General features: G+C 56.0%; 1 protein-coding gene across 2 annotated transcripts in view; it reads right to left on the bottom strand.

The window, feature by feature from the left end:
* MLPH (melanophilin) overlaps positions 1 to 23,763 on the bottom strand; it is a 61,813-nt gene that overhangs the window by 10,208 nt on the left and 27,842 nt on the right. For both annotated transcript variants that reach the window (XM_037849837.1, XM_037849836.1), the window contains exons 3-10: positions 22,477 to 22,698; positions 22,212 to 22,324; positions 20,387 to 20,425; positions 18,916 to 19,016; positions 17,899 to 18,018; positions 16,388 to 16,544; positions 13,732 to 13,871; positions 741 to 878 (exon numbers count right to left, since the gene is read on the bottom strand). In XM_037849837.1, the coding sequence (XP_037705765.1) occupies positions 741 to 878; positions 13,732 to 13,871; positions 16,388 to 16,544; positions 17,899 to 18,018; positions 18,916 to 19,016; positions 20,387 to 20,425; positions 22,212 to 22,324; positions 22,477 to 22,698 (1,030 nt within the window). The remainder of the gene's footprint in view (positions 1 to 740; positions 879 to 13,731; positions 13,872 to 16,387; positions 16,545 to 17,898; positions 18,019 to 18,915; positions 19,017 to 20,386; positions 20,426 to 22,211; positions 22,325 to 22,476; positions 22,699 to 23,763) is intronic.

The following is a 23,763-nucleotide window of genomic DNA, read 5'->3' as shown; positions in this document are numbered from 1 at the left end:
CCCCACTGCCAGATGCAGGGAGGGGTTTGCTCTCTGAGGAGGAGCAGGAGCGACTCCAGGGCCAGAGGCAAAGCCACCAAGCCCACCCAATTTTCCTACAGAAGGCACACTTCCTCAGAGCCAAGTTCTGTCTCTTAGGCACCTAAACCAAAACTGTAGAGCAGCAGATGCTGAGAGGAACGGAAGGGACGTGCTCTCTCCTAAGTGTGGAGGGACTCGTTCTGTCTTTCTGACAACCCTGAGGTCAGAATTGTCCCCTTTTTTGCCAGATGGTGGCATCAAAGCTCAGAAAGGCTGGGGGACTCCCGGTGCACACAGCAGGTGCTTACTCGGAGCTGGGGTTTGAGAGCAGCCCCCTGGCTCCAGCCAGCTTCGGTGTCCCACCGCTCTTTACCACTATCCTTCCCAGGACTGCCAAATTCAAGGCCAGAAAAGGGAGGGAGCATTTTATTCTGACTTGATGAGTGTCTTTTCCTTTCTGCTTGGCTCCATGTCTTTCTGGGGACCGCCCTGGTGCACTCGGCTGTGCCCCTATCCCGACAAGCAGACGCTTCACCCTCTCCTGTGGTTCCAACCGTGCCCCACGTGCCAGGGCCTCCAGCACGTCTCTCTCACCCCGTCTTGATCCCGTGTTGCCAACCGCTGAGGGCATCTCAGCACGCAGCCCCCATCAGAACCTGCTCCATCTCGGCCTCACCCGACCGCCCCTCCCCGTTCTCTCCTGGAGACGGCGGCCTCACCTCCGGGGCCGCCCGGGGGATGGCCTCTGCACCCTGGCCGCCCTCCTCCTCGGATGAGGTCCCCTGGTCACTGACGTGGCTGGTTAACTCCTCCAGCTTTCTCTTCAGGGTCTCCTCTTCTCTGTCAGCATCTGTGAGCTAAACGAACAAGCAAGTTAGTTTACATTCACCCGGGCATCTGTGACCATGGTGCCCCAGAGCACGACACACAGAGTCTCCATCTAGCTCTAAACCGGTTCCCCAAAACACCCCTGCTGGGGCCCCATCCCGGACCACAGAGCCAGAGTGTCCAGGGTGAGGGACTCCTGGGGCAGATGCTGCCCGTGGCTACCTAACATCTGCCATGTTTGAACAAGACATTGAGCTTCCCTTGGTGGAAGTGGGAGGACCTCCATCTGATGCTACATAGGGTAATTCCTCTGTCCCTCAGGCTGGGTCCCTTAGCCCTTTCCTTTGCCCCCAGCCCCAGGACTGGTGCTGAATCAAGACCAGAGCCCTGGACTGTCTCTATCGCAACAGCAGGGCATCGATGTTTCATTCCTCTGGGTTCCCTCTGTGCTCACCCCGTGTTAGGTCCAAGATGCACCGGGGCCTTGTGGTCTCAGCACCACGTGGAAACACTGATGTCAACAGGCTCTGGGGTGTGCTCTGGACCGGCCTGGAGATCGCAGCCTCCGCGGCCACCATCTCCCCCAGGTCCACACGAGCTGGGAGCCTTGACGGCTGGGCACACCTTCTCCCCTGCCAGCCAGCGTCGGGCTCATGGTCGGGTTCTTATTCCCAGACACTGGCCTGGACCCGGTGAGAAGAGCCCGTACAGATGGAGGTCTGTGCCGTTTGGAAACCCTCAGGTAAAGCTGTGAGGGTATCATGGTGACGACTCGTATAACCCAACGGGTAACATCTTTCACCGCGACTCCCTTCTTGAATTTGAGCCAGGAAAGTATGTCACTACAGCTGAGCTTGCTTCCTCTTCTTTAAGGAGATTTATAGAACATTCGCCTTGGCCAGTAAGGAACTCAGAGAGAAATTCAGAGCTCACCCGTGGCAAGTGCCTTAGTCCACGCTGAAGCAACTTCTCTGCTTCAGTGTTCTTTTCTTTCTTTTTTTTTCATTACGTTTTAATTCAATTTTATTGAGATATATTCACATACCATACAATCATCCAAAGCGTACAATCAATTGTTCACAGTATAATCATATAGTTGTGCATGCATCACCACAATTTTTGAACCTTTTCATTACTCCAAAAAATTGGTAGTCCTTAATGCTTGCGAGAGTATCAGGAATTCCCATGCGGGGAAGTTTAAAATTTCCACATTTTTCCCCAGTCCCTCAAAGAGATTTTGCAAATACTTTTTTTTTTTAAATTAAATTCAGTTTTACTGAGATATATTCACATACCATACAATCATCCATGGTGTACAATCAACTGTTCACAGTACCATCATATAGTTATGCATTCATCACCCCAATCTATATTTGAACACTTCCCTTACACCAGAAATAATAAGAATAAAAAATAAAAGTAAAAAAGAACAACCAAACCATCCCCCCATCCCACCCTATTTTTCTGCCCCCATTTTTCTACTCATCCATCCATACACTGGATAAAGGGAGTGAGAACCACAGGGTTTTCACAATCACACTGTCACCCCCTGTAAGCTACATTGTTATACAATCATCTTCAGGAGTCCAGACTACTGGGTTGGAGTTTGATAGTTTCAGGTATTTACTTCCAGCTATTCCAATACATTAAAACCTAAAAAGGTTTATCTATATAGTGCATAAGAATGTCCACCAGAGTGACCTCTCGACTCCATTTGAAATCTCTCAGCCTCTGAAGCTTTATTTCATTTCGCATCCCCCTTTTGGTCAAGAGGATGTTCTCAATCCCACAATGCCGGGTCCAGATTCATCCCCGGGAGTCATATCCCGTGTTGCCAGGGAGATTTACACCCCTGGGAGTCAGGTCCCACATAGGGGGGAGGGCAATGAGCTCCCCTGCCGAGATGGGTTAGCTAGAGAGAGAGGCCACATCTGAGCAACAAAGAGGCACTCAGGGGGAGACTCTTAGGCACAATTATAAGCAGATTTAGCTTCTCCTTTGCAGTAACGAGCTTCATAAGGGCAAGCCCCAAGACAGAGGGCTCAGCACATCAAACCGTCAGTCCTCAGTGTTTGTGAGAACATCAGCAACAATCCAGGTGAGGAAGCCCAACACCTCTGCACTTTCCCCCAGCTCTCCAGGGAGGCCCTGTGAATGTATTTTTATTCTCCGCTCAAATTACTTTGGGACGTGTCGCTGTTTCACTCTAACCTATACAAACCTACCATATCTCACCTCCTATTTAAAGTTCCATGTAATTGAGGTGTTTGAACAAATGGACTATATAAGTTATATTATTTAAAAAATATAGATCCTACACCAAAATAAACATCTCTTCCCTTGGTCTCACACGGAAGTTGAAGTTTTAACACACAATCAGTTTCAACCTTTACCCTTTGGCCTGATTTGACCTACTCTTAACCACATCTGCTTCATTCATATCTCTAATTGAAGTCTGGGCTCTTTTTCAGCTTTTTTTTTTTTTTAAACAGTTGCTGTATGTGTTAATACTGACATTCGTATCTGCCAAGCTCTAGCTCTGAGTTCCGGGTGTCACACAGATACCCAATGTTCCCGAGACCAATCAGGTTATATGCAAAGGGATCAGCATCTCAGAGTTTGGAGACAGCTGTTACAACTCAGGAATAGATGTGACTGCTGTAAGAGCTTACGATCTAGGGACCATTACAATAAGCGCTCCCCTGTTAGGCTGTGCTCTGTGCTTTAGCATTCTCTGTCATTATTTTTGTAAATAGCTCAGACCTTTAATTGGAGTTGGAGCACAAACAGGGGTTGGAGAGAAGGGGGTCACAAGGCATTATTCAGAGAATGCATGGTGCTAGCCCCAGCAAGCAAATGTCACTCATTTAACCCAGCAGGGCTCAGAGCCGTTAACTGATTGACCCAACGTCACTTTGTAAGAAGTAGAGCAGGTCTCGGATTGTGGGTGGCTCCAGTGGCGCAGCTATTTGTTGGCTGCCCCCTGCCCTGCGCTGTGTTGCGACTCATCATGTAAAAATGGCCTTGTGGATGTGCAAACATGAAAGAGTCTACTCCAGCTGCCCGGCTAGTGGCAGGTTCATCAGCCTGGGAGCACGTGCACTGCAGAAGGGATTTCCTTTGTGAGCTCAGAGAAGTGACAGAATTATCCCAGGACCTTTTACAGCCAAAGTACTGCTAGAGTGGGTGATGAGATTTCAAACTCCCCTGTTCCAGTTCTCCAACTGGCCCTTCTCCTCACTGATCTCTGGGATCCATGTTACTATGTGATTGAGGAGAAAATATTCTGAGAATGCACCGGGCAAGCACAGGTAAGCAAGGCAGACTGGGTTTTGTGCTCTTTTGTGCAATTGCAGTCACAGTGTTTTCAGACTTTCTAGTCTCTTATTTAACCACTCTGGTGCACAGTCCCCATGCTGTGTAGCTCGTGGGGCGATCACCTGGACAGTTGTCAACCTCCATCTTCTTGCCCGGCCATGATTTCCTGGATCCTGCTGAACGTTTAGGCTGTTCCAGCCGTTTGCTGTTAAAAGCAGTCTTGCTAGGCTCTCCTGTATCTGGCTGCTTTTCCTTTGAATTCCCTTCCATGAACACGTCTTAGAGCCTGGGTTTAAAGCAGGTCACAGGGTTTGGATGTTTTCTCGCTGGAGGCAGGAGCCGAGTCACCTGCCAGGACTCCATCACCCATTTCCATGTGAGAAGCACCGGGGTCCCGAGGCCTCTGCAGCGCTGGCTCAGGCACAGTCAGCTGATTACGCTGGTGAGTTAGTGATGCCAGCTGCCAAAAATGTGTATGCGAAGGCTGTGATGATGCCAACGGCCACAGCAGGGATGGTAGTGGGTTGAGTCGTGTCCTCTGGAAAGGTATGTTGAAGTCCTAACCCTGTACCTGCCCAGGTGACCTTATTTGGATGGAATTATGTTCAGGATCTTGGGATGAGGTCATTCTGGATTGGAAAGGGGGGTTGTTAAAATCCAGTGGTGGTGTCCTTGTAAGAGAAAGGCGGGGGCTGACACAGTGACATAAGGAAAAGGGCCAAGTGAGGATGGAGGCTGAGATCAGGTGACGTGTCTATACACCAAAGAGTGCCAGGTGGCTGGCAAGCACAGACGCTGGACAGGGCGTGGAACGACTTGAGTGACCCCAGAGCCTCTGTAAGGAGCCAAGCCCGCTGACACTGAGGTTTTGGACCTCGGGCCCCCAGAGCAGCGAGAGAACAGATTTCTGTTGTTTGAAGCCCCCGAGCTTGGGGGAGCTTGTTATGGCCGCCCCCCAGGAAACCAATCCAGGATCAGAAGGCGAATAAGCAACGGCTAATTTTTATGGTGCTGTCAGCATCGCCTTAAAGGCTTAGGATGCATGAACTCATCCAGTCTTCTCAACGACACCACGATGCAGACGTGAGTTTTACTATTCCCCCTCCCATTTTGCAGATGAGGAAACTGAGGCCCAGGAGGTTGAAGCAACTTGCCAAAGACCCAGACCTATTAAGTGGACTGGCTGGGATTTGAGCCCAGGCAGCTGGCTTCCAAGTTGCTGCTCTGTGGTCTGCCTCCCAAGGATGATAAAAAGACAAGACATCACAGGATGAATAAAACAGAGTGCTGACTAAGCAGTCCTTGATTATAATGGTTGCAGGATTCAGGGGTTAGAGGATGACGTTTTCATCACAGACGGATGAGAATAAAGATTGGGATGAAAGCTTCTGAATCTCACATTATGTCTGAGAAAACTACATCTCCATGTCACATTGTCAGATACCAGATTAAATAAGGACACTGGCTGGTAGAATTGCCTCTTGAAGGACGTATTCCCCCGGGAGGGACCAAAGGCAGCCAAGAAGTGTCACAGTGACCAACCCTCGGCCTTCCTCTGGTCACTGAGCTTGAACCGTCCACACTGAGCATCCGTGCCCGTCTCAGACCACCCTCTCCACTGTGTGCTGGCTCCAGGCCCCTCTCCCTCACCCAAGGACCCTGCTCCCTCTTCTCGGTCTCCATCGCCGACATCCCCCTGCCCGATCTATTAGTCCCACCGGCGGAAAGGCCTGCTATTTGCTCCCTTCTGTGACCAGCACTTGCTCCCACTGCCCCCTCCAGCTCCTTTTCAGCAAAACTCCTTGAAAGAGAAGTTCTTCAGACTTGCTGAACCCAATTCCTCTCCCCCCTCGACTTTGTAAAATAAAAATTCATGAAACACAGAGAAGTTGAAGGAATGGTAAAATACCATAATTATCTGTGTACCTGTTCCCTTGGCTCAGCCTCTTTGCCGTCGGTCTGTGTGTGTGCATACGAGTGTGTGCGTGTGTGCATGAGTGTGGGCGTGTGCTTGCTTTCAATGACCACTGAAAGCAAACTGCAGAGATGCGCTTCTCTTTGGGCCTGAGGCTGAAAAAAACAAGGAAGATTTGTCTAAAAAGGGTTTCTCCAGCCCACACTCAAACTTCCTTAATTTTCCCTCAAAATGTTTCATACCTCCTCTTATTTTTCTCAAACCAGTTTTCTCAACCTGAGAATCACGTTCTGGATTATTCTGATTGCTTTCTCCAGGTGTCCTTTTACTTCTTTCCTTTTTCTGTGCACCACTGCAGCCTGCCCTCCCTTAAATGGACGGAGACAGGCTTTCACACTCCCGGCCCCTCACAGGCCCTTGTCAGGGTCAGCGATGGCCTCCACGTTGCTCAGGCTCACGCGCGATTCTCTGTTCTTACCTCACGCCTCCGCGGACGCCTTCCTCACTTGCCCCTCTCCCACCTCCTCCCGTCCTCGGCTGCTCCTGCACCTCCTGGGCCTGTCTCCTGGGATCTCGTCTGCAGCTCACCCAGGCCCTTGGGGAGCTTAGCCCTGACCTGAAGTACCGTCCCAACGTCAGCTCCCACATTTCCGTCTCCAGCCTGGACCTCAGAGGTCAGGCTCAACACCCCAGCCTTCTCCTCGTCTCGGTGGGTGCCCAGCGACCAGCTCCAACTCAGCCTGTCCTGAGCTGGGCTCCCGATCTTCTCCCTCCACCTGCTCCGTGGATCTCCCACCGTGGCTGTGGGCAGCGCCTCCTTTCTAGCTGGCTCAGGCTGAAACCATGGCAGCCAGTCCCCCTTTCTTGCACCTCAAATATCCATTCCCATCGGCTCTGCCTTCGAAGGCGCCCCGGGTCTGCCCCTCACCGCGTCCACTGCTGTCCCCGGTCCAGCCCACCACCTTCTCCGGCCTGGATTACCGCCACAGGCTCCACCCTTCAGCCCCCTACAGCCTGATCTGGGAATAACATCCACTGTGATCCTTGGAACCTCAGCCACATAAGAGGGTCCGCCGCCCCAGGCTCCCCGTCTCCCCCAGAGCAAAAGGCAGAGGCAATGGCCCCTCTCCACCCGGGCCAAGCCTGTCCCCACCTGCTGCTCCCAGGAGTTCCCGCATCTCTGCTAGCAATTTGGGCGAACATCTCTTCTCTGCGAGGAGCAGCCAGCTCCCTACTCAGGCCGCCCCCCCAGCTCCCCTCCTTGCCTTGTGTCCGCCCACCTCCCCACCCCAACCTTCGCTCTCCTTGTGGGTGGGCAGAGCCTGTGACCCTACCAGGGGCCCTGACTCCTGAGGCTGCAGGCTCAGTCTCACGCCAGCAGCGCAGTCACGGAAGAAAGGTCACTCACTGCGCTTTGGGGGCTTTCCTCTGCCCCCACAGAGCGGACTCGGACAGAGTGAGGCGAGGGTCCCACCGGGGAGTTCTGCCACCTGTGAGTCACCCCCTTCCAGACAGAGCGGTCCCCTCCCGGGCACGCGGGCCGAGGCTACAGCTCCCCCGCCCGCCCTGCCCCTCCGGCCAGCGGAGGAAATTGTCCACAATCATTTAATTTTCTACCCGAATGAAATCTATTAAGATGGGCCAACAGGCCTCCCACCGGGGGCTTCCAGAACGACTCCACGGGGCTGATTAGATGGGAATCGATGCAGGAGCCACAGACTGTTCCCGGGTCGCTCTTTGCAAGGCCCAGCTTCCCGACACAGCTCAGAAATCGAAATTGCCTCTGAGGCCCACACGGGTGAAAAGAGCTCCATGGCTTTGGGTTGGTAAATTCCACCAGGTCCAACAGGAGCGAAACTTCACCCCAGAGAAAGTGGGACTGAGAAGCTGCGGAACCCCTGAGAAACGCAAGCCTGGGACTGCTGCAGGGGCTTGGGTGGTGGGGGGTCGTCTGAGCCTCTGAGGGAGGCAGGGGTTGCCCCTCTGCGGAGAGTCAGTAAATTCATGCCCACCTGGGCACATGCACGCCCACCGCATGCAGACACACACATGCCCGTGCACGGTGCGTGAACGTGGCAACATGTGAGTGTGACATGGTTTCCCAGGTTTTAGGTGCAAGCCCCACATCCCCGGTGGAACCCCCTCAGTTCTGGGTGAACAGGGACAGTTGAGCCCCTCGATCCAGCTCCCTCTGGCTGCTGTGCCCAGGACCCCTGGGGCCCCAGAGCCTGGGCACACTAGGGGGTGGCATGAGTAGCATCTGCACATGTGGTGGGGGCGGAGGCCTGCAGGCAGCCCCCCACTGGGGCAGTTCTTGTGAGGAGGGTCTTGGGGCTCTCTGAGGGGCACCAGCAGGGGGAGGATGGAGAAGAAGGGGTGAAGCGGTGGATCTCGGGGTGCCCGCTGGGGAGGCAGAGCCGCCAGGGCCCGGGTGAGACCTGGGTCAGCAGGGGCCGGGCCGGTGGGACACGTGTCCTGGGTCTGCGGGGCCACGGGCCTGCGTGGGGGCCACTGCGACATGGACCCCTTCCCTGCAGGGTCACAGGTGTCGGGGGTCCCTTCCTGAACACCTCCTGTGGGAAGAGCCTGTCCCTGCTTCCAGCTGTGCCCCTGGCAGGCAAGGGGGGCCTTGAGGAGACGAGTATGGATGATCCCTGGGTGCAGGGCACATGGGCTGGGGGTCAGTCCCCACCTGCCCCCAGGCCGGGACCCCCACAGTCAGACCCGCACCAGGCTGGCACAGGGAGTTGGCACCACAGTCCCCCACTCTGTCCTCCTCTCAGCTCTGTGTCTCCCCACCCCACTCTGCCTTCCACTTGGCCCCCCTCCTGCCCAGTCTCCCTGCTCTGCCCTCCTCCTGGCCCCACTGCCCCCACTCCCTGGCTTGAGCTTCACCCCAGAGCTGCTGTTCCCCAACCCTGGCCCCAAGAGAGGTGGCAGTGCCAACTTAGGGTGCTGCAAAAGTGTGCGGCTGTGGCACAGCCAGTGGGGAGGATTCTGTTCCCCAGGCCACCTCCCAGGGCCGTCAGTCTGTCTGTCTCTCAGACACACGTGGCCATGCACACACACGCCTGCCTTAGGCCAAAGGATTGTTTTTTGTTTGCTCCCCCAAGGCGGTCCTGGGGCTCTAATTGCAGGCTTGCAACTTTCTCACCCGCCTGGCCCCGGGGGGGCGTGAGAGGGTCCCCAGGGGTTCTCTCCTGCTCTGCCTTCCCAGCCCGTCTCCTGCTCAGCTCGGCTCAGAAGTGGGTCACCCTCGAGCCAACTCTGAGTCCTCACTTGGGCTACGCTCAGCCGTAGCTGCTGGGCGGGGGCAGGCCCCATACAGGTGCACCGTGGAAACCTGCCCCGCTCCTGAGCACGGCGCACAGGGCTCCAGCTGACGAGCTGCAACCCCCAGGAAACTTCCCCCTCAGCCACCACCTCCACGCCGTCCCCCAAGGAGCACCTTCTCCTTGTCCGGCCCGGCCCCGCGGTGCTACCTCGGCCCAGGGAAGCTTGGCTGGGGTTCCCAGGTGGCTTGGAAGGCGTTTGACAGCTGACATGCACTGAATCAGCTCACAGGTCTGCAGCAAAGGAGAGCGAGCGGTGGGAGGACCGGCTCCCATCCATCTCCACCACTGCTGCAACCCCACCTCGGAGGCACCTCGTTTCCCGGAAGTGCAAGGAAAGCAAGGATCACCATCCACAACAGGGCCTGGAGAGGTTCACTAGGAAACTCATCTATGGCCCCAAGGGTTCTGGAACACCAAGCAAAACCTGAGAGTGGTGCCAGGAGAGGGGGTGAGCAGGAAGGAGGAGGAAGAATAAAGCTGACAGACCCCACAAGACAAGGAGCTGCATCCCATGGTGGGGTCCCGAGTGGTGGGCAGCCAATGCCGACCAGCACAGGGAGGCCTGAATTAATTACGCCGTGTTGCACAAACCGGGAGGCATCGGTTAGAAGAGCCTCAGGTCCTAGTGGACCAGGTGACGCACCACGTGCTATCCTAAAGTGACCGAAAGCAGAACTTCCTTGCCCCTTGAGTCACCAGACTCTTGAGTCACCAAAATCTATTAACTTGCAGACCAGATGAGAGAAAATCAATTCTTCAGTTTTCTTCCCAGCCCTGCAGAAGCGTCTTTCCTGTCATTAATGATCTCATTTACGTGCACCTTGTTTTAAAAGAGAGAAATGCCACTTCCAAGTGTTAAGATGTTTCTGCGTTGTTCAGCAGGTAATTAACTTGATGCTTACCGGACTCAGGGCTTCGAGTGGACGGTCTGCCCGGAGAAGAGTATCCACTGAGAAATGTCAAGAGGCTTCATTTAGGGGTGGACCATCCAGCCCACGCCTCGAGTGGCCGTGGCCTTGGAACTACTCATGGTCCATTCAGTGTCCTCACGTCTGCAGGGGTGCCGGTCAATACCCTTGGAAGGGAGCGCTCACAGACAGCCTTTGCCTCCCCAGGGAGCACAATGTGTATCACACATGTGGCAGATTCAGAGCAGGACGAGTGTCCCCCCCAACCACTGCCTGACTCAGCCTGTCACTGAAATGTCTCACCCAGAGTGGAAAAGAAAAGAAAAACTTCCCACAGTGATAAACTGGAAGGTTCTCATCTCCATCCCTAAAGGTAAAGAGAGGGCTGTGACAGCGGACACCACGGAAGGTTAGGCGGTGGCAGAGGGAGGTGGGCAGCGGGCTGCCAGCAAGAGGCCGGCAGGCAACGGACACAGAAGTGAGCCCAGCAGGAATCGGCGCTGCTTTCCCAGCCAAGCCCTGGCCACATCTGGAGGTGGGGACCCTCCAGAATGGCAAGGAGATGCCAGGTTTACTGGAGCACCAGATTCCCCATCGGATCGAGAGCTGTTGGATCCCCTCGCAGACACCCCCAAGGAACACCTGCCTCTCCGGGCTCTTCAGTTACCGTGACAACAGCTGGTTTGACTCTTCTCCCTTTTGCCCAAAGCTGCATGTGATAAGGCAGCCCTGGCTGGTGCCCTGGCCCGGCGAGACATGGCCCTGCGTGGGCTCCAAAGACCGGGATCATCGAGCCACGAGCACACAACTAGGCACGACCTGCCTGTGCCTGCCACCCGCATACAACAAAACCCAAACGCATGGCCTGCAGATGCAGTACAGACACACACCATGGATCAAAATGGAAAACACTCTGGCAGGGAGGCTTTTCTGGGGAATCTGTGTCAGCACCTGCAGCCTGAGCCTGGCCTCGATTGCCCCAGAGCCGGCTTGGGGTGAGGGATGCCTCCCCCAGCATGCAGGGGTGAGCAGGGGCTCCCTGTCCCCTCTTCCCTCTGCCCCAGCCCCCGCCGAAGTGTCACTGGTAACGCACGGCCTTTGGCCTTCTCTCGGCCTGAGCATCATTTGTATAAAGTCCTTCCAGGTCACTCTTCACCCAGCAAGTCAAAACCGAGAACGCAAATACCAGGGCGGCAACAGAGGACGAAAGACCCCTCTTCCCAGGCCCCAGGCCCCCGAGGCCCCCGAGGCAGGCTGCCCACCCGGGCCCACGGCAGCCCCTGCACGAGGACCCGCCCTGGGGACGCCCAGATGGACGGACGCTGCTGCGCTGGGAGCTTGCTCCTTCTGCTGCTCAGTTCCCTCTAGATGAAGACGCACGGGACCAATTCTGGGTGAAATCTTAAATGGAGTAGATGGAAGTGAACAGAAATGAGAGAAAGATGCGCACACGTGAGCTGGTTAGAGAAGGATCCCAAGGGCTCCGCGATGGCTTCAATCGAGTCCCCACAAGTTGTCACCCCCGGTCCTGTGGGTGGGTCCGTTTGTAAACAGGATCTCCGAAGACCCCGCTAGTTAAACAAGGGCAAACGGAGTCAGGGTTGGCCTCCATCTCATACGACTGGCGTCTGGTGTTCCTGGGAGCAGAGGAAGTGTGGACGGTTAGAGGAGACAGCAGGGAGAGCTAGCAGGTGAGGGACGTAGGGCCTGAGCCATGGAGCGCCGGCAGCCACCCCCAGAGGCCCAGCCTTTGGACTTTGAGCCTCTTGATCCGTGAGATGAAACATCCCTGTTGTTTGAGCCCCCCAGCCTGGGCTACCTGTTCAGCAGCCCTGGTGGACCAAGATGGTGGCATAAAAGATAATTGGGAATCACAGTGCTAGATATCATGTTATTTATTTTACTGACAGTTACCAAAATCGCCGAGTTAAAGGCTTATTGAAAATAGACAATCTGATTCAGGTCTTCAATCTGCTGCCTTCTGACTAGGGGACCAGGAGCAACTCAGCTAGCCACATTTTTGGGAGGGGTCTCCAACCTGGTGACACTGGACCTCCCCCAGCCCCCAGCCCTCCCTGGGGTCAAGCCGGCCCCTCCCCGCTCTGAATCAAAGGACACGTCGTTCTTGTATTGGGGCCTTTCTCACTGTTACACACAAAGGGGTTCCTGGTTAAAGACATGAGGTAGCCCCAAGTGAAGCAACGTAGAATGGGCTGCTTTACTGCAGACCTTCTCAGAGCCTTCACTCACAGGGGAAAGCCTCAGAGCCATGTGCTCCTCAGACGAAGCAGCCCCTTGGGAGATCAGGGGTGGGAGGCCCCCAGCCTGGGGTCATGGGGTGCTTCTAGGCAGACGCTAAGAGGAAAGAGCAGGAGAAGAGAGACAGCTGTGCCCGAGGATGCCTGCTCTGGGGAGGCAGACACAGACTCCAGGTTCCTGCCCCATGGATACTTCAATCCAATCGATTTTAGAGAAACAACAAAAAACCACCACTGATGCCCAGAAAAGCCGTGCTAAGAAAGGCTCTTTTTAAAAGGCTGGTGCCCATTTTCAGCAGACCATTTCCTGGGGCTCAGAAGCCAAGTGATGTTGAGGATACAAACGCCCCTGGACTTGCCTACATCCCTTAGATTCCACCGAGCCCACCCGCTCCTGTCTGCTTGTGGGGTTAGCCCTGGGGAAGCTGCCCTGCAGCCCAGGGCTCTTGGCCGATGACCCCAGGCGGTGCTGGTCCAGCCCCTGCATGATTTAGCCCAAGGCCTTGGGACAGTCCTTGGTTCATAGCCGGTGGCTCCTGGGTCATCCAGGGCCCGGAGGGGGCAGGTCCCTGCAGAACAGGAGCGTCGCTGGCCCTCCCCGGGCTCCTCCACCTGCCCCCGCACCTGCGTCTGGAGTGGAAACCCCAGCCCAGGAGCTCACACGGGAGCTGAGGCCTCATCGGAGCTTTCAGCGAGTCTGTATCATCCATCGTGGCCATGGAGTTCTTGTTAAGACAGCATTGCCTTCCCCTGGTAAGCACTTGTTCAAATTTAAAACGAGTGTAGACAGCGTCAGGGTTTAAATGCAGGAAGAGGAACCCGTGGTACTTAACCCAAAGCTTCTGACAAATTATTTCATAAACAGGTGTTTGCAAGGTGACTGGTTTTTCACTAATTTAACTGGTTTTGAGTATTCTAAATTAACGATACGTTGTTTTCACCTACGTAAAAGTCTGACTATTCGGCAGAGCATACATTTTAGCAAATTAGGTAGTTTGATGACCTCTCATCTCTCCATTAGGTAGGCTGATGCAATTTTATGGTTTTAACATACGGAAAAGCTTTAATTTCTCTAAAACAACTGGGTATTCGGGTGAAAGGTTTCCAGCCAGAGAGAGGACACGAGGGATTCTTTTGAGCCACCATACCTGGCTCTCGGACGAAGTCTGGCCTCTCCGTTTAGTGTGGTGGGGGGTTGTCCTGGGACCCCGGATGGTTTCTTCATCCGAGGTGTCCACATCAGCCAGGTACTGGGCAGGGAGCTGCTCGTTCCTGAGAACAGTCGAGCCTGAGGAGTAAAAGAAGGTTTGAATTAGTTGGAAGCAAAAAGCTGAGAGTCAGCGGAGTGTGCTTTCCAATGGAGGAAAATGACAGAGCTAAGAAACTGAAGACAGAATTATTCCTTTGATGTTGAGAAACTGAAATCCTTAAATCAAAATAAGAATGGGGCAGAGTTTATGTCCTCACATGAGGACCTTTAGGAAAACAACAGGCCTCGCCCCAGCTCTCAAGACGGGCAGTTAAGAGTTTAAGGCCATCTTTGCAAATAAACATGATATATCTATACCACAACAAATTGCACATATGTGGGGAGCAGCAGACACGGCCTCAGGATATTTCCATCTGCAGAGGTGATTCTAAGAAGTCGGTTATTTGGGTGCAAGACAGGCAGTTTGCAGACCTCTGCGCGCACACGTTGCCCCCGGTGTGGCTTGAAGGCTTATTCCTGGGCCCTGGTGGAGGGTGGGGTGGGGTGGTGAATCTCACTATCACCCCTCTTCACCGAGACTACCCACCCACACCTCCTGGAGGGTCTCCCACATCCAGCGTTCAGGGCTGAGGCACCCACGCAGTGTACTGCACATGAAGTGACCACCCAGAACGCAAGTACACTGGAGCTCCTGCTGCATGTGACATATGAGCACTGAGCATTCTGCCAGCAGCCTGAGTGAGCCGGGGGAGGTCCCCAAGCTCCAGATGAGACCCCAGCCCTGGACAACACCTTGACGTCTGCCTGGGAGACCCTGAGCAGAGGACCCAGCCAAGCCAGGCGCAGACTCCCGACGCATCGAAACGGTGAGAGAACAAATGGAGTTGTTTCAGGCCGCTGAGCTGGGGATGATTTGTTACACAGCACTAGATAACTGATACAACCTCTCAACGGTGAGGCGAATCCTTCCACTGGTGGGGTGAGTCAGGAACTATTAACTCCTTTTAACAGTGAGGAAAACAGAGGCATGGAGAGGCTAAGCAATTTGATCAAGTAGCGTACCACATTTCACCAAATCGCAGACCCTGTCTCCTGTCTGATAAACTCTAGCTTTCTCAGCATGTTGACTGTAAGGCACTCCCAAGTTGAGACTTTACTAGGTGTAAAAACGTGTCTTAGAATCAATGAAGTAAAGTAGTTAATCAATTGGCAGAGCTGAACTTCAAGCTCAGCACAGCCTGACTTCCAAGCTCCTCTTCTCAGCGGGATGCAGATTCTCTCAGCCTCCCCTCCGCCCCCTCCCTCCTCATGCTCAGGAGACCCCAGATCCTATGACTTGTCAATGCAGACTCATGCATTCGTTCTGTGGGGGAAGTAAAGCCACACTTCCCCCCAAAAAGCCCCGGGGTCCTAGTCAGCAGGTGGGTCATGAGGTTTTGATTCCTGTAGAAAATGGAGATGGGAAAGCAGAAAGCAGCTGTGTTCCCGGCAGACAGCTTCTTAGCTCTCCCAGCTCGCTGGCTGCGGGCCACAGCCACGTGGAGGCTCATGAGGGGAAGGCTGAGCTTGCTCTGTGATCTGATCTGCTCTGACACAGATGGGGTGCCTGAACCCCTGAACCCTGGCATAAGCACTCCCACCAGGCAAAGGAAAAAGAATACGATCAAGGGGGGCGTGTGCAGTTGTCATTATGCAACAAATCTATCTGGCAACACAATTAAACCGAGCACGTTTAGGTTCTCAGCCCCGAGGACCTCGTGATCCCGGCTCCCAGCGGATGTGAGGTTAGGAGAGGGCCATCTGCGGGCAACGGGAGCAGGGCCAGGTGGCACCCAGTGGGGACTGCTCCGTGGCTCCCAGGCGTGTCTGATGCGGCTGGCGCTGCCCACTCTGGGATCGGTGTGGCTGGGCAGTGGCCAGTGGTCCATTCGTTTCAGGAATAGCTAGATGTCCCTCCCACTCCAGGCTGGGTGGCCCGTGTCCTTCCGGGCGGGTATCCCGAGTGCTGCCGCAGAGGCACCCGGCCCCAGGAGAGACCGTGTCACCACATTAGCTGGGCTGGACATCTAAACAGCCAGGTTGAAGGACAGAGCTATTTCACATCACCTGCGTTTTTGCAAACCATGGGGCGGTGGGGCAGGCCTCCTGGCAGCCCCCTCCCCCATGCAGAGAGGCTCTGGAAGACCCCAGAGCGGTTCAGTCATGCCCCCCAAGTCCTAACCCTCAGTCCTGTTGGGAAATGGGGTCCTCCCAAATGGAATTAGGCAGGTTAAACAGAGGTCACCCTGGAGAAGGGGGGGGGGCTTAATCCAATATGAGTGGCATCCTTCCAAGAAGAGGGACAGACACAGGGGGAAGATGACCATGTGACGATGGAGGCAGAGACGGAGTGATGTGGCCATGCACCGAGGATGGCTGCAAACACCAGAGGAGATCGGAACAGACTCCAGATGGAGCACGGCCCTGGCCACGCTTGATTTGGGATTTCTGGCCTCCAGAGCTGAGAGACGACACCTGTCTGCAGTTTTAAGCCCTGTTTGTGGTGCTTTGTTATGGTGGTCCCAGGAGACTAAAATGAGTCTAAAGATACCCACCAGGAGAGCCGGCTCCCCCTGGAGCCACCCCGCCGGTGTCCCCAGGCAGGCCGAGCTCCGTGGGGCCGTCCCTCTGCTCTTCTGCACGGGGCTGGAGCCCACAAGCCTCAGCGTCCTGGGAGGTGGCATCCTCTCTGCACAGCTCACCTGCGAGGGACTGAGCACAGGGGACCCCATCAGCCTCAGTGGGCTCCCCGGGAGGCGGGACCCTACGTCCAGTGGAAAGGCCTAACCATTGACTCCCCCTCTCCCAGCCGCTTGTAACTACTCCCCTGGATTGCAAAAGTCAAGCCTGGTGCACCAAAGGCTATTCTACACCCCTGTCTCCAGGGAGGGTTGGGGTTTCCTGTACCCTATGCCTGGTGGTGACCTTGGGGTGGGGGTGGGGGCTCAGACTCTCCAGGGGTACAGAATCCTGAGGACGTAGGCTGTGAAGTTTTTTTTTTTTGGGGGGGGGGGCATGCATTCTTACTAACTGTAACAGTCTAGAAGGACGGACAGGCCGGCAGGGGTAGGTGGGGTTTCCTGGCAGCCGGGTGCATGGCCATGCTGACCCCGTCGTCCCACTCCCGCAGAGGCTCCCTCGGGAGGCAACCTGCCCGCAACTTCCTTCCCGCCGCCTGTGCTGCATGGGGAGGGGGCGGGAAGGAAGCCCCGGCGAGCCCCGGAGGCTGCGGGAGGGAAACGCCAGGAGCCGGGCAGGGCCCAGGGAACCACTCGTGGGCTGGCTTCCTGCCCCATTGGCCGACCCTGCCCCTAGCAGGGGTCCCCAGGCCAGCCCGCAGCAGACCCCATCCTGCCCCCAGCTCTGGATGGCACTGCCTGAGTCCAGGGGACCCCGGGGAGCCCAATTCAGGGGCCCCTATGAGGCTGGGCGAGGCTCTTGTGCCAACCGGGATCTTTCCCTGCGAGCTGGACAGTCACATGTGTGCCGGATGCATCCTCTAGTCCTGAAAATGACCCCGTGTGGCAGAAATGCTCCCCACTTCCAGGCGAGGGGGCAGAGTCTCGCCGCAGGTCCCTGGCCACAGTCACACTCAGGGCTGCTAAGTGGGGTGACCATGTCCAGGTGTCCGGACAGCCCTGCCGATGCTCACAGCGGCCCCTTTCCCTCCCGACACTGTCCTAGCCTGGGCGATCCACTACCCGGTCCCACTAATGTGAGCGACCCAGTGTGCAGTGTTGGGCGCTGCCTGTCCCCCTAGGGAGTGGCTGTCCCTCTGACCTGTCCCCGTCACTGCAGTTCTGCTTTATTCCTGTGCCAGCACCGAACCCCCAGGCCCCTGAGCCCTAGTTCAATCCCCCAGGGTCTCCAAGCTGCCAGCCGAGTTACTCTAGGGGTGTCTTCCTGGAGGGAGAGAAGTTTCTAGATCCTGTGCCCCCTCCCTGCCTGCCAAGCCCTGAGCACCTGTTGGGACCACGTGGCCATCGGATGCTGCTCCCCCAGAGTTCCGCCCCAACCTGGGCCGGAGCCCCAGGTGCCCAGCCCTCTCGGGGGGCGGCCCACTGACCTGCAGGCTGTTGGTGGCCGCCGGCCCCGAGGAGCAGGGCAGGGAGGGACGGCAAAGCTGAGCAGAGTGGTCCGAGTCGGCGTCCGAGTCCGGGTCGTGAACGGGGAGGAGGCGCTTCTTCTTCGCGGGCACAGACATGGGGAAGACGAGTGGGCGGCAGGTGAAGGGGTGGACCCGATACCCTGCCCTTGATGCGGCCTCCCGGAGGGGGTGCACTGGGCCGGCTGCCTGCACATCCACCTCCGCTGGAAACAAGCTGAGGAGCCCCAGGCGGCACCGACAGGGGCCCAGGTGCCCCCACCCCCCTGCATCCCCAGACCCTCCTCAGCTGAGCGGCAAATGCCCTTGCTGGCCCTGGTGGGAACACAAGTGGCCTCGGTGGGCTGCGAGCCCTGGGTGAGGCTGGGGGGCAGATAGGTTTCTCCGGCTGAGGGGGCTTATTGCCCTTGAGAGGAATCTGTGGGGGCTTCAGGTAAATGGGGGAGCACTGGCTGAGGGGTGTGTGTGTGAGCTCAGTCCCTTTAGACCTGCCCTCCAGGACACCCATCAGCCCTCACGGCACCCACCTGCCCAGGGGATAGCTACCTATCCTTCCCAGATGCCCACCTGCCTTCAGGAAACCCTCCTGTCCTTCCCAGACACCTGCCTGCCCTCTGGGAGACCCACCTGCCCTCTGGGAGACCCACCTGCCCTCAGGAGGCCCAACTGCCCTTGGGACACGCACCTGCCCTCACGGTACCCGCCAGATGGCCCAGGCAGGGTTGGATCCAGACGAGCCTTTCAAGCAGGCTCTGCTCCCCCCATCCCCCTGCAGCCTTTTTTTCTGGGTTTCTTATGCTAAGCACATATGGTGTTCAATGATCTAGAGGCTGTGGCACCATGGGAAATGGAGGCAGATTCTTTGTGTGCACACTGCAGTAACTAGTGGAGTTACGGAGAGTATTTACAATTCAGAAAATCAGAACCTGGGGCTCCAGCTGCGGCCAGGGGAGGTTGGTGGGTGGAGAGAGGATTTACTTTGCTTCCAAGGGGCTGGGCCTGGGCTGCTGTATCCAGTTCTCCATCATCTGTCTGCTCACTCTCTCCACTGTTCTCTCCAGGGTTCGACTCAGGCCTACCTGCAACAGACACCTGCATGACTCCACCCATGGAGAGCCAACCTGGGGACAATCCATTTGTCTGTCCACCCACCCATCTATCCAACTACCCATCCATCCACTCATCTACTCAACCACCCATCCATCCATCCATCCATCCACCCACCCACCCACCCATCCACCCATCCATCAATCCACCCAATAATCCATCTATCTATCCACTCATCCATCTACACATCTATCCTTCTACCCAGCTACCCATGCATCCATCCATCCATTGATCCCTCCTTCCATCTACCCACCCAGTCATCCATACATCCATGTATCTACTGAACCACCCATCCATCCCTCCACTCTCTCATCCATCCATCCCTCCACCCATGCATCCATCCACCCTCCCATCTATCTACGAAGAAACAATCAGGCAAAGTCCTTTTCTGGCCTTATAAAAACCTATCCAAACATTGGTTAGAACATGTCTAAATTACAGCATAAAACTAGTATTTAGCATCGCTTTTACCAAAGGGTAAAAATGCATTTGAACTAAATTATTTAAAAAATTATTAAAGTATTAAAATCAACGTTTTGAAACCTGGCCCCACCCGGGCCTATCAGACTTTAAAGGTAAGGTAAAGCCACTGACCTTACCTTTACCAAATACCTCTTAGGCATTCTGAGGATACTGGGGTTACAGCGGGTGATTGAGGCCCAGAGCTGAGTCATGTTTTCCCAATCAAACCACTTCACCTGCCTTCTCGTATCACTCACCTCCCAGCAGGCTTCAGGCACAGCAGGGGGGGAGATGAGGCTCAGCCCTGGAGGACCCCCCTCCCCTTCCTCTGCCCGAGCTCTCAGGCCTGGCCTCCAAGCACTGCCTGTTCTCATTCAAACTGGCCTAGTCTGTGCTCCATTTCCTTGGGTCACTATGGACAGCGAATCCAGTCAACCCATCCTGGTTTGGAGCTGGAAGGGACCCAGTGCTGTCGGCTTGCTCATCCCTGGGTGTCACCGAGGGGCCCACCTGGCACTGAGGACTCAGACGCTCGAGGCTGGGGACAGCTCTTGCTCCATCGATGCCCTTGCCCACCCCCAGCCCCTGCCCTGACTTTGCCTCGGGGGGCTCTGGGGTGAACGTGCAGGGGCCTCAGTGCACCGGAAGGCTCTCCACACAGGGAAACGGGGCTGCTGGGTTAGTGCCAACGGGGAGCTGCTGTGCATCAACCCCGAATCTGCCCTTCCCACTCTGCTCTGTGAGGCCGGGGTGGTAACGACCTGACCATGCAGATCCAATCAGGCTACGAAAGCCAAAGGGTTGACATGAAACAGAGACTTCTTGGGCACTCTTGATCAGGAGGTGAAAACAAAAAGAAAACACTTTGCAAATGACTTACTGTTGACGTTGGGTGAGCTGCTCATTCCGCCAGGCAAACCTGTAACCAAAGAGAAGACACTGAGGACAAAGGTGTCCTCTGGAGGGTTTGTTTTGCTTTGCAGCCAGTGAGACTGTTTTCTGCAGAGCCTGCTGGTCCTGCTACGGAGGGTCTCTGCAAAAACATGCCCATCGCCCCTCCAACTCGTTTTCAGAGAAGACCCCTGAGGCCCACCAGCCGGACAAAGTCTAACAGGCCTGGGTGGGGCCAGGTTTCAAAACGTTGATTTCAATAATTTAATAATTTTTAAAATAATTTAGTTCAATGCATTTTTTTGAAAAGCACAACGTTCCCAGTTTTTTGTTTGCTCTTTCTTGTAACCTTTCTTAGTGTGCTGTTTTTGCAGATGCCACGCCTGGGAGAACACGGCCCCTGGGGACCCATCTCAGTCGGGGTGGGGGGCGGCTGCCAGGGACGGGGGGTTCGGGGACCAGCCAGGCTTTCTGTTGCCGCACAGCACCACCTCCTGGCCCTCGTGGTGGCCACCCCCCAACTGACAGATTGGGGTGGCGCCGCTTCTGGTAGCTCCGGGTCCAGCATCACCTGCCACCTTTTAAAAGACTGGGGTGCCGGAGCCCCACCCCAGACCCTGGAAACCAAACTCTCCTGGGTGAGGCCCTGGCATGCACATTTTTAAAAAATTTCTCAGGGATTTCGATGGAACGTGTGTAGTTTCCGGCTGCCACTGGGCCCACCTTTGGGGTGGAGATTCTCAGAGCTTCGCAGCCGTGGGCTTTCCTCGTGCTCCCAGCCCTGCTGTGGGGCCACCTGAGCCACTTCTGCTGCGGGAGGGGGCTTGGATGATTTATTGTAGGCGCCCCCACCCGAGCAGCCCCATTGCCCAGTGGATCTACCTCTCCAGGCAGAACAAACTGTGCAGGTGAGGATGCCCCATGGTGGTCTCTGTCCGAAACTAAACCATGAGCTAGGATGCCCAAGAGATACCTGCTCCAGGCCCAGCGAGAGTGCCAGCGCGCTGACGCTGAGGTACGGCTGTGCCCAACTTCCGCCACTCGCTGTACTAACCTGAGGCTTTAAGGCACCAGCCCAGGGTACCTAAGGAGGCCGGGGGGCTGTGGGAGACTCCCCCAGGAGGACAAGCCCAAGCCAAGGAGCCCGCCTCTGCTGTGCATGTGCCTAAGGCTGCTGGGGCTGGGCACTGGACTGATGGCCCCTGCAGGTGGAGAGATCCAAGACCGGAGACCCCAGACATGGGGCCTGGGGGGCTGTGCTGGCCTGCCCCAAGGAGCCTAGAACCAAGGGGGAGGGGCAAGGCTGCGCCCTCCCTGTAATCATTGCATAATCCTCTCCTTTCCAGCTCAGGAGAAGATTCCAAAACTCAGGTGTCCCCCAAGCATCCTTCCATCCTTCCCCTGAAAAGACCTCTTCAGGAAGGACACTGCTCAGGGTGAATTTAGCGAGGCTGAGATGACCACAACCTGGAGTTCAAGCTCATCATGAGATAAATGTCTGGATTCAAAACACTGAACAACAACAAGGAACTATTGAACTGCAACAGACTTCTCTAAGTCTTGAGTCCATCGGCAGCTGCGCTGGAGAAGCTTGGCTCTGAGTTCTCCACTTGCTAGGGAAGCTCTGGGGAAACTAGGACTCAGGGAGCAGGGCTCGCCACTCTGGGTGGGGACCCGTGGGTTGGCATCTCCCGCAGAAGGCAGCCCGCCATGGAAAGTCACGGAAAGGCAGGCACGCCTCTTCAAAGGAATTGGCTTGGGGACGAAAGGGCCCCGTGGCCAGGTCACCCCCCTGCGCATCTCCCCCCACTCACCTCCACCCGGCCGCCGGCCGCAGAGCGACCGCATCACCTTGGCGCTCCCGAACCGCTTGAAGCGAGCTCTCATACGCTCATAGTACCACTCCTGGGAGCCGATCCTCACCACCCTGCGGAGAGACGGCCCAGCAGGAGCCGGGGCTCGAACCCCCGCCCCCCACCGCCACTTGCAGCGGGGTGCGCCCTCCCCGCCTCACCCCACCCCCAGGGCCGTGCCAGGCCCGGAAGCTGGTGGCACCGTCTGCCCCCAGCCCCTGCACACCTGGCCAGGCGGCAGGGGTCGCACAGCCAGCCCTGCACCTCCGCGTGGACGTCGCCGCAGCCCTGGCAGGTGAGCAGGTGGCAGTCCAGGCACTGCCTGCGGCCGCTCCCCAGCACCTGGAAGGGCTGCAGGCAGCGCGCGCAGTGGGTCTCGTTCAGGTGGGCCGCCTCGGACAGCAGCTCCGTCTTGGAGCTTTCTTTCTTCATCTTGCCCTTCAACACCCTGAGGAAAATATTAGAAACGAGAATCACATTGGATGTGTGCTTTCGGCAACAGGCCCTACGTGCGAGCCGTAGATTGGCCCACGTACCCCCGAAAGACAAGCTTGACTCTTATCCACATTCCTGGGGTGTGAAGGGGACCCCTGAAAGAGGTTGTTATTCCCAGGGTGTGGCCAGGTTGAAGCAGGCGGCTCTCATCCGTGTGCCTCTAGGCCTTCTAGAGAGGCAGGTTGGATGCCGTCAGACGGGAGAAGCCCGGAAGAAGCCAGAAGTCAGAATAAACCAGAGAGGAGAGAGCAGTGGCCATGGGACAAGGACGGCCATCACCAGGACACTACTGACCCTGGGAGAAAGATGACATCTTGATTTGGGACTTCTAGCCTCCAAAACTGGGAGACAGCAAAGGCTTGTTATTTCATGTGACATTTATCATAGCAGCCCCAGCAGATTCACACACAAAAACCTTCTCATATGCAGAAAACAGTGACCATGAGCCACGCACAGGCACCCCAGGCAGGCCCCTCACAATCTGGGGCACTAACCCCTCTCCTGAGGGGGACCAAGGGGTCGGGTTCAAACACGTGCGGTTGGGTGGGTTGGGGCCTGCAATTGTTAATTCCATGTGTCAGCGTGGCTGGACTGTGGTGACCCGTCATTTGGTCAAATCCTGGCCCGGACGCCCCCGCGGAGGCATTTATGGATGGATCAGCATCTGGAATCAGTCCACATTAAGTCAAGGAGCTGACCCTCAGCCAGGGGCTGGGCCTGGTCCCCTCAGCTGGGGGCCTGAAAAGCAAAAAACTGAGGTTTCTCAGGGAAGAAGAAATTCTGCCTCAAACTGCGGCATCCACTGCTGTTGGGGTCTCCGGTCTGCCGGCTGCCCTTTGTGTGTCCGAGTTGTCAGCCCCAAACCAGGTGAGCCAGTTCCTTAAAATAGATGAGTAAAGATAAACACACACACTCATCCACACCCACGCACATCTAGACACAGACACACACACACCCTCTTGGTTCTGCTTATCTGGAAAACTCTGAGTGACACCTAATCAAACAGTTTTTTCATAGA

The sequence above is a fragment of the Choloepus didactylus genome, chromosome 9 (assembly GCF_015220235.1).
Source record: "Choloepus didactylus isolate mChoDid1 chromosome 9, mChoDid1.pri, whole genome shotgun sequence".
NCBI classification, from domain to species: Eukaryota; Metazoa; Chordata; class Mammalia; order Pilosa; family Megalonychidae; genus Choloepus; species Choloepus didactylus.
Note: the sequence above shows the minus strand (reverse complement) of the source record. Positions and strands in the feature narration are given on the sequence as shown.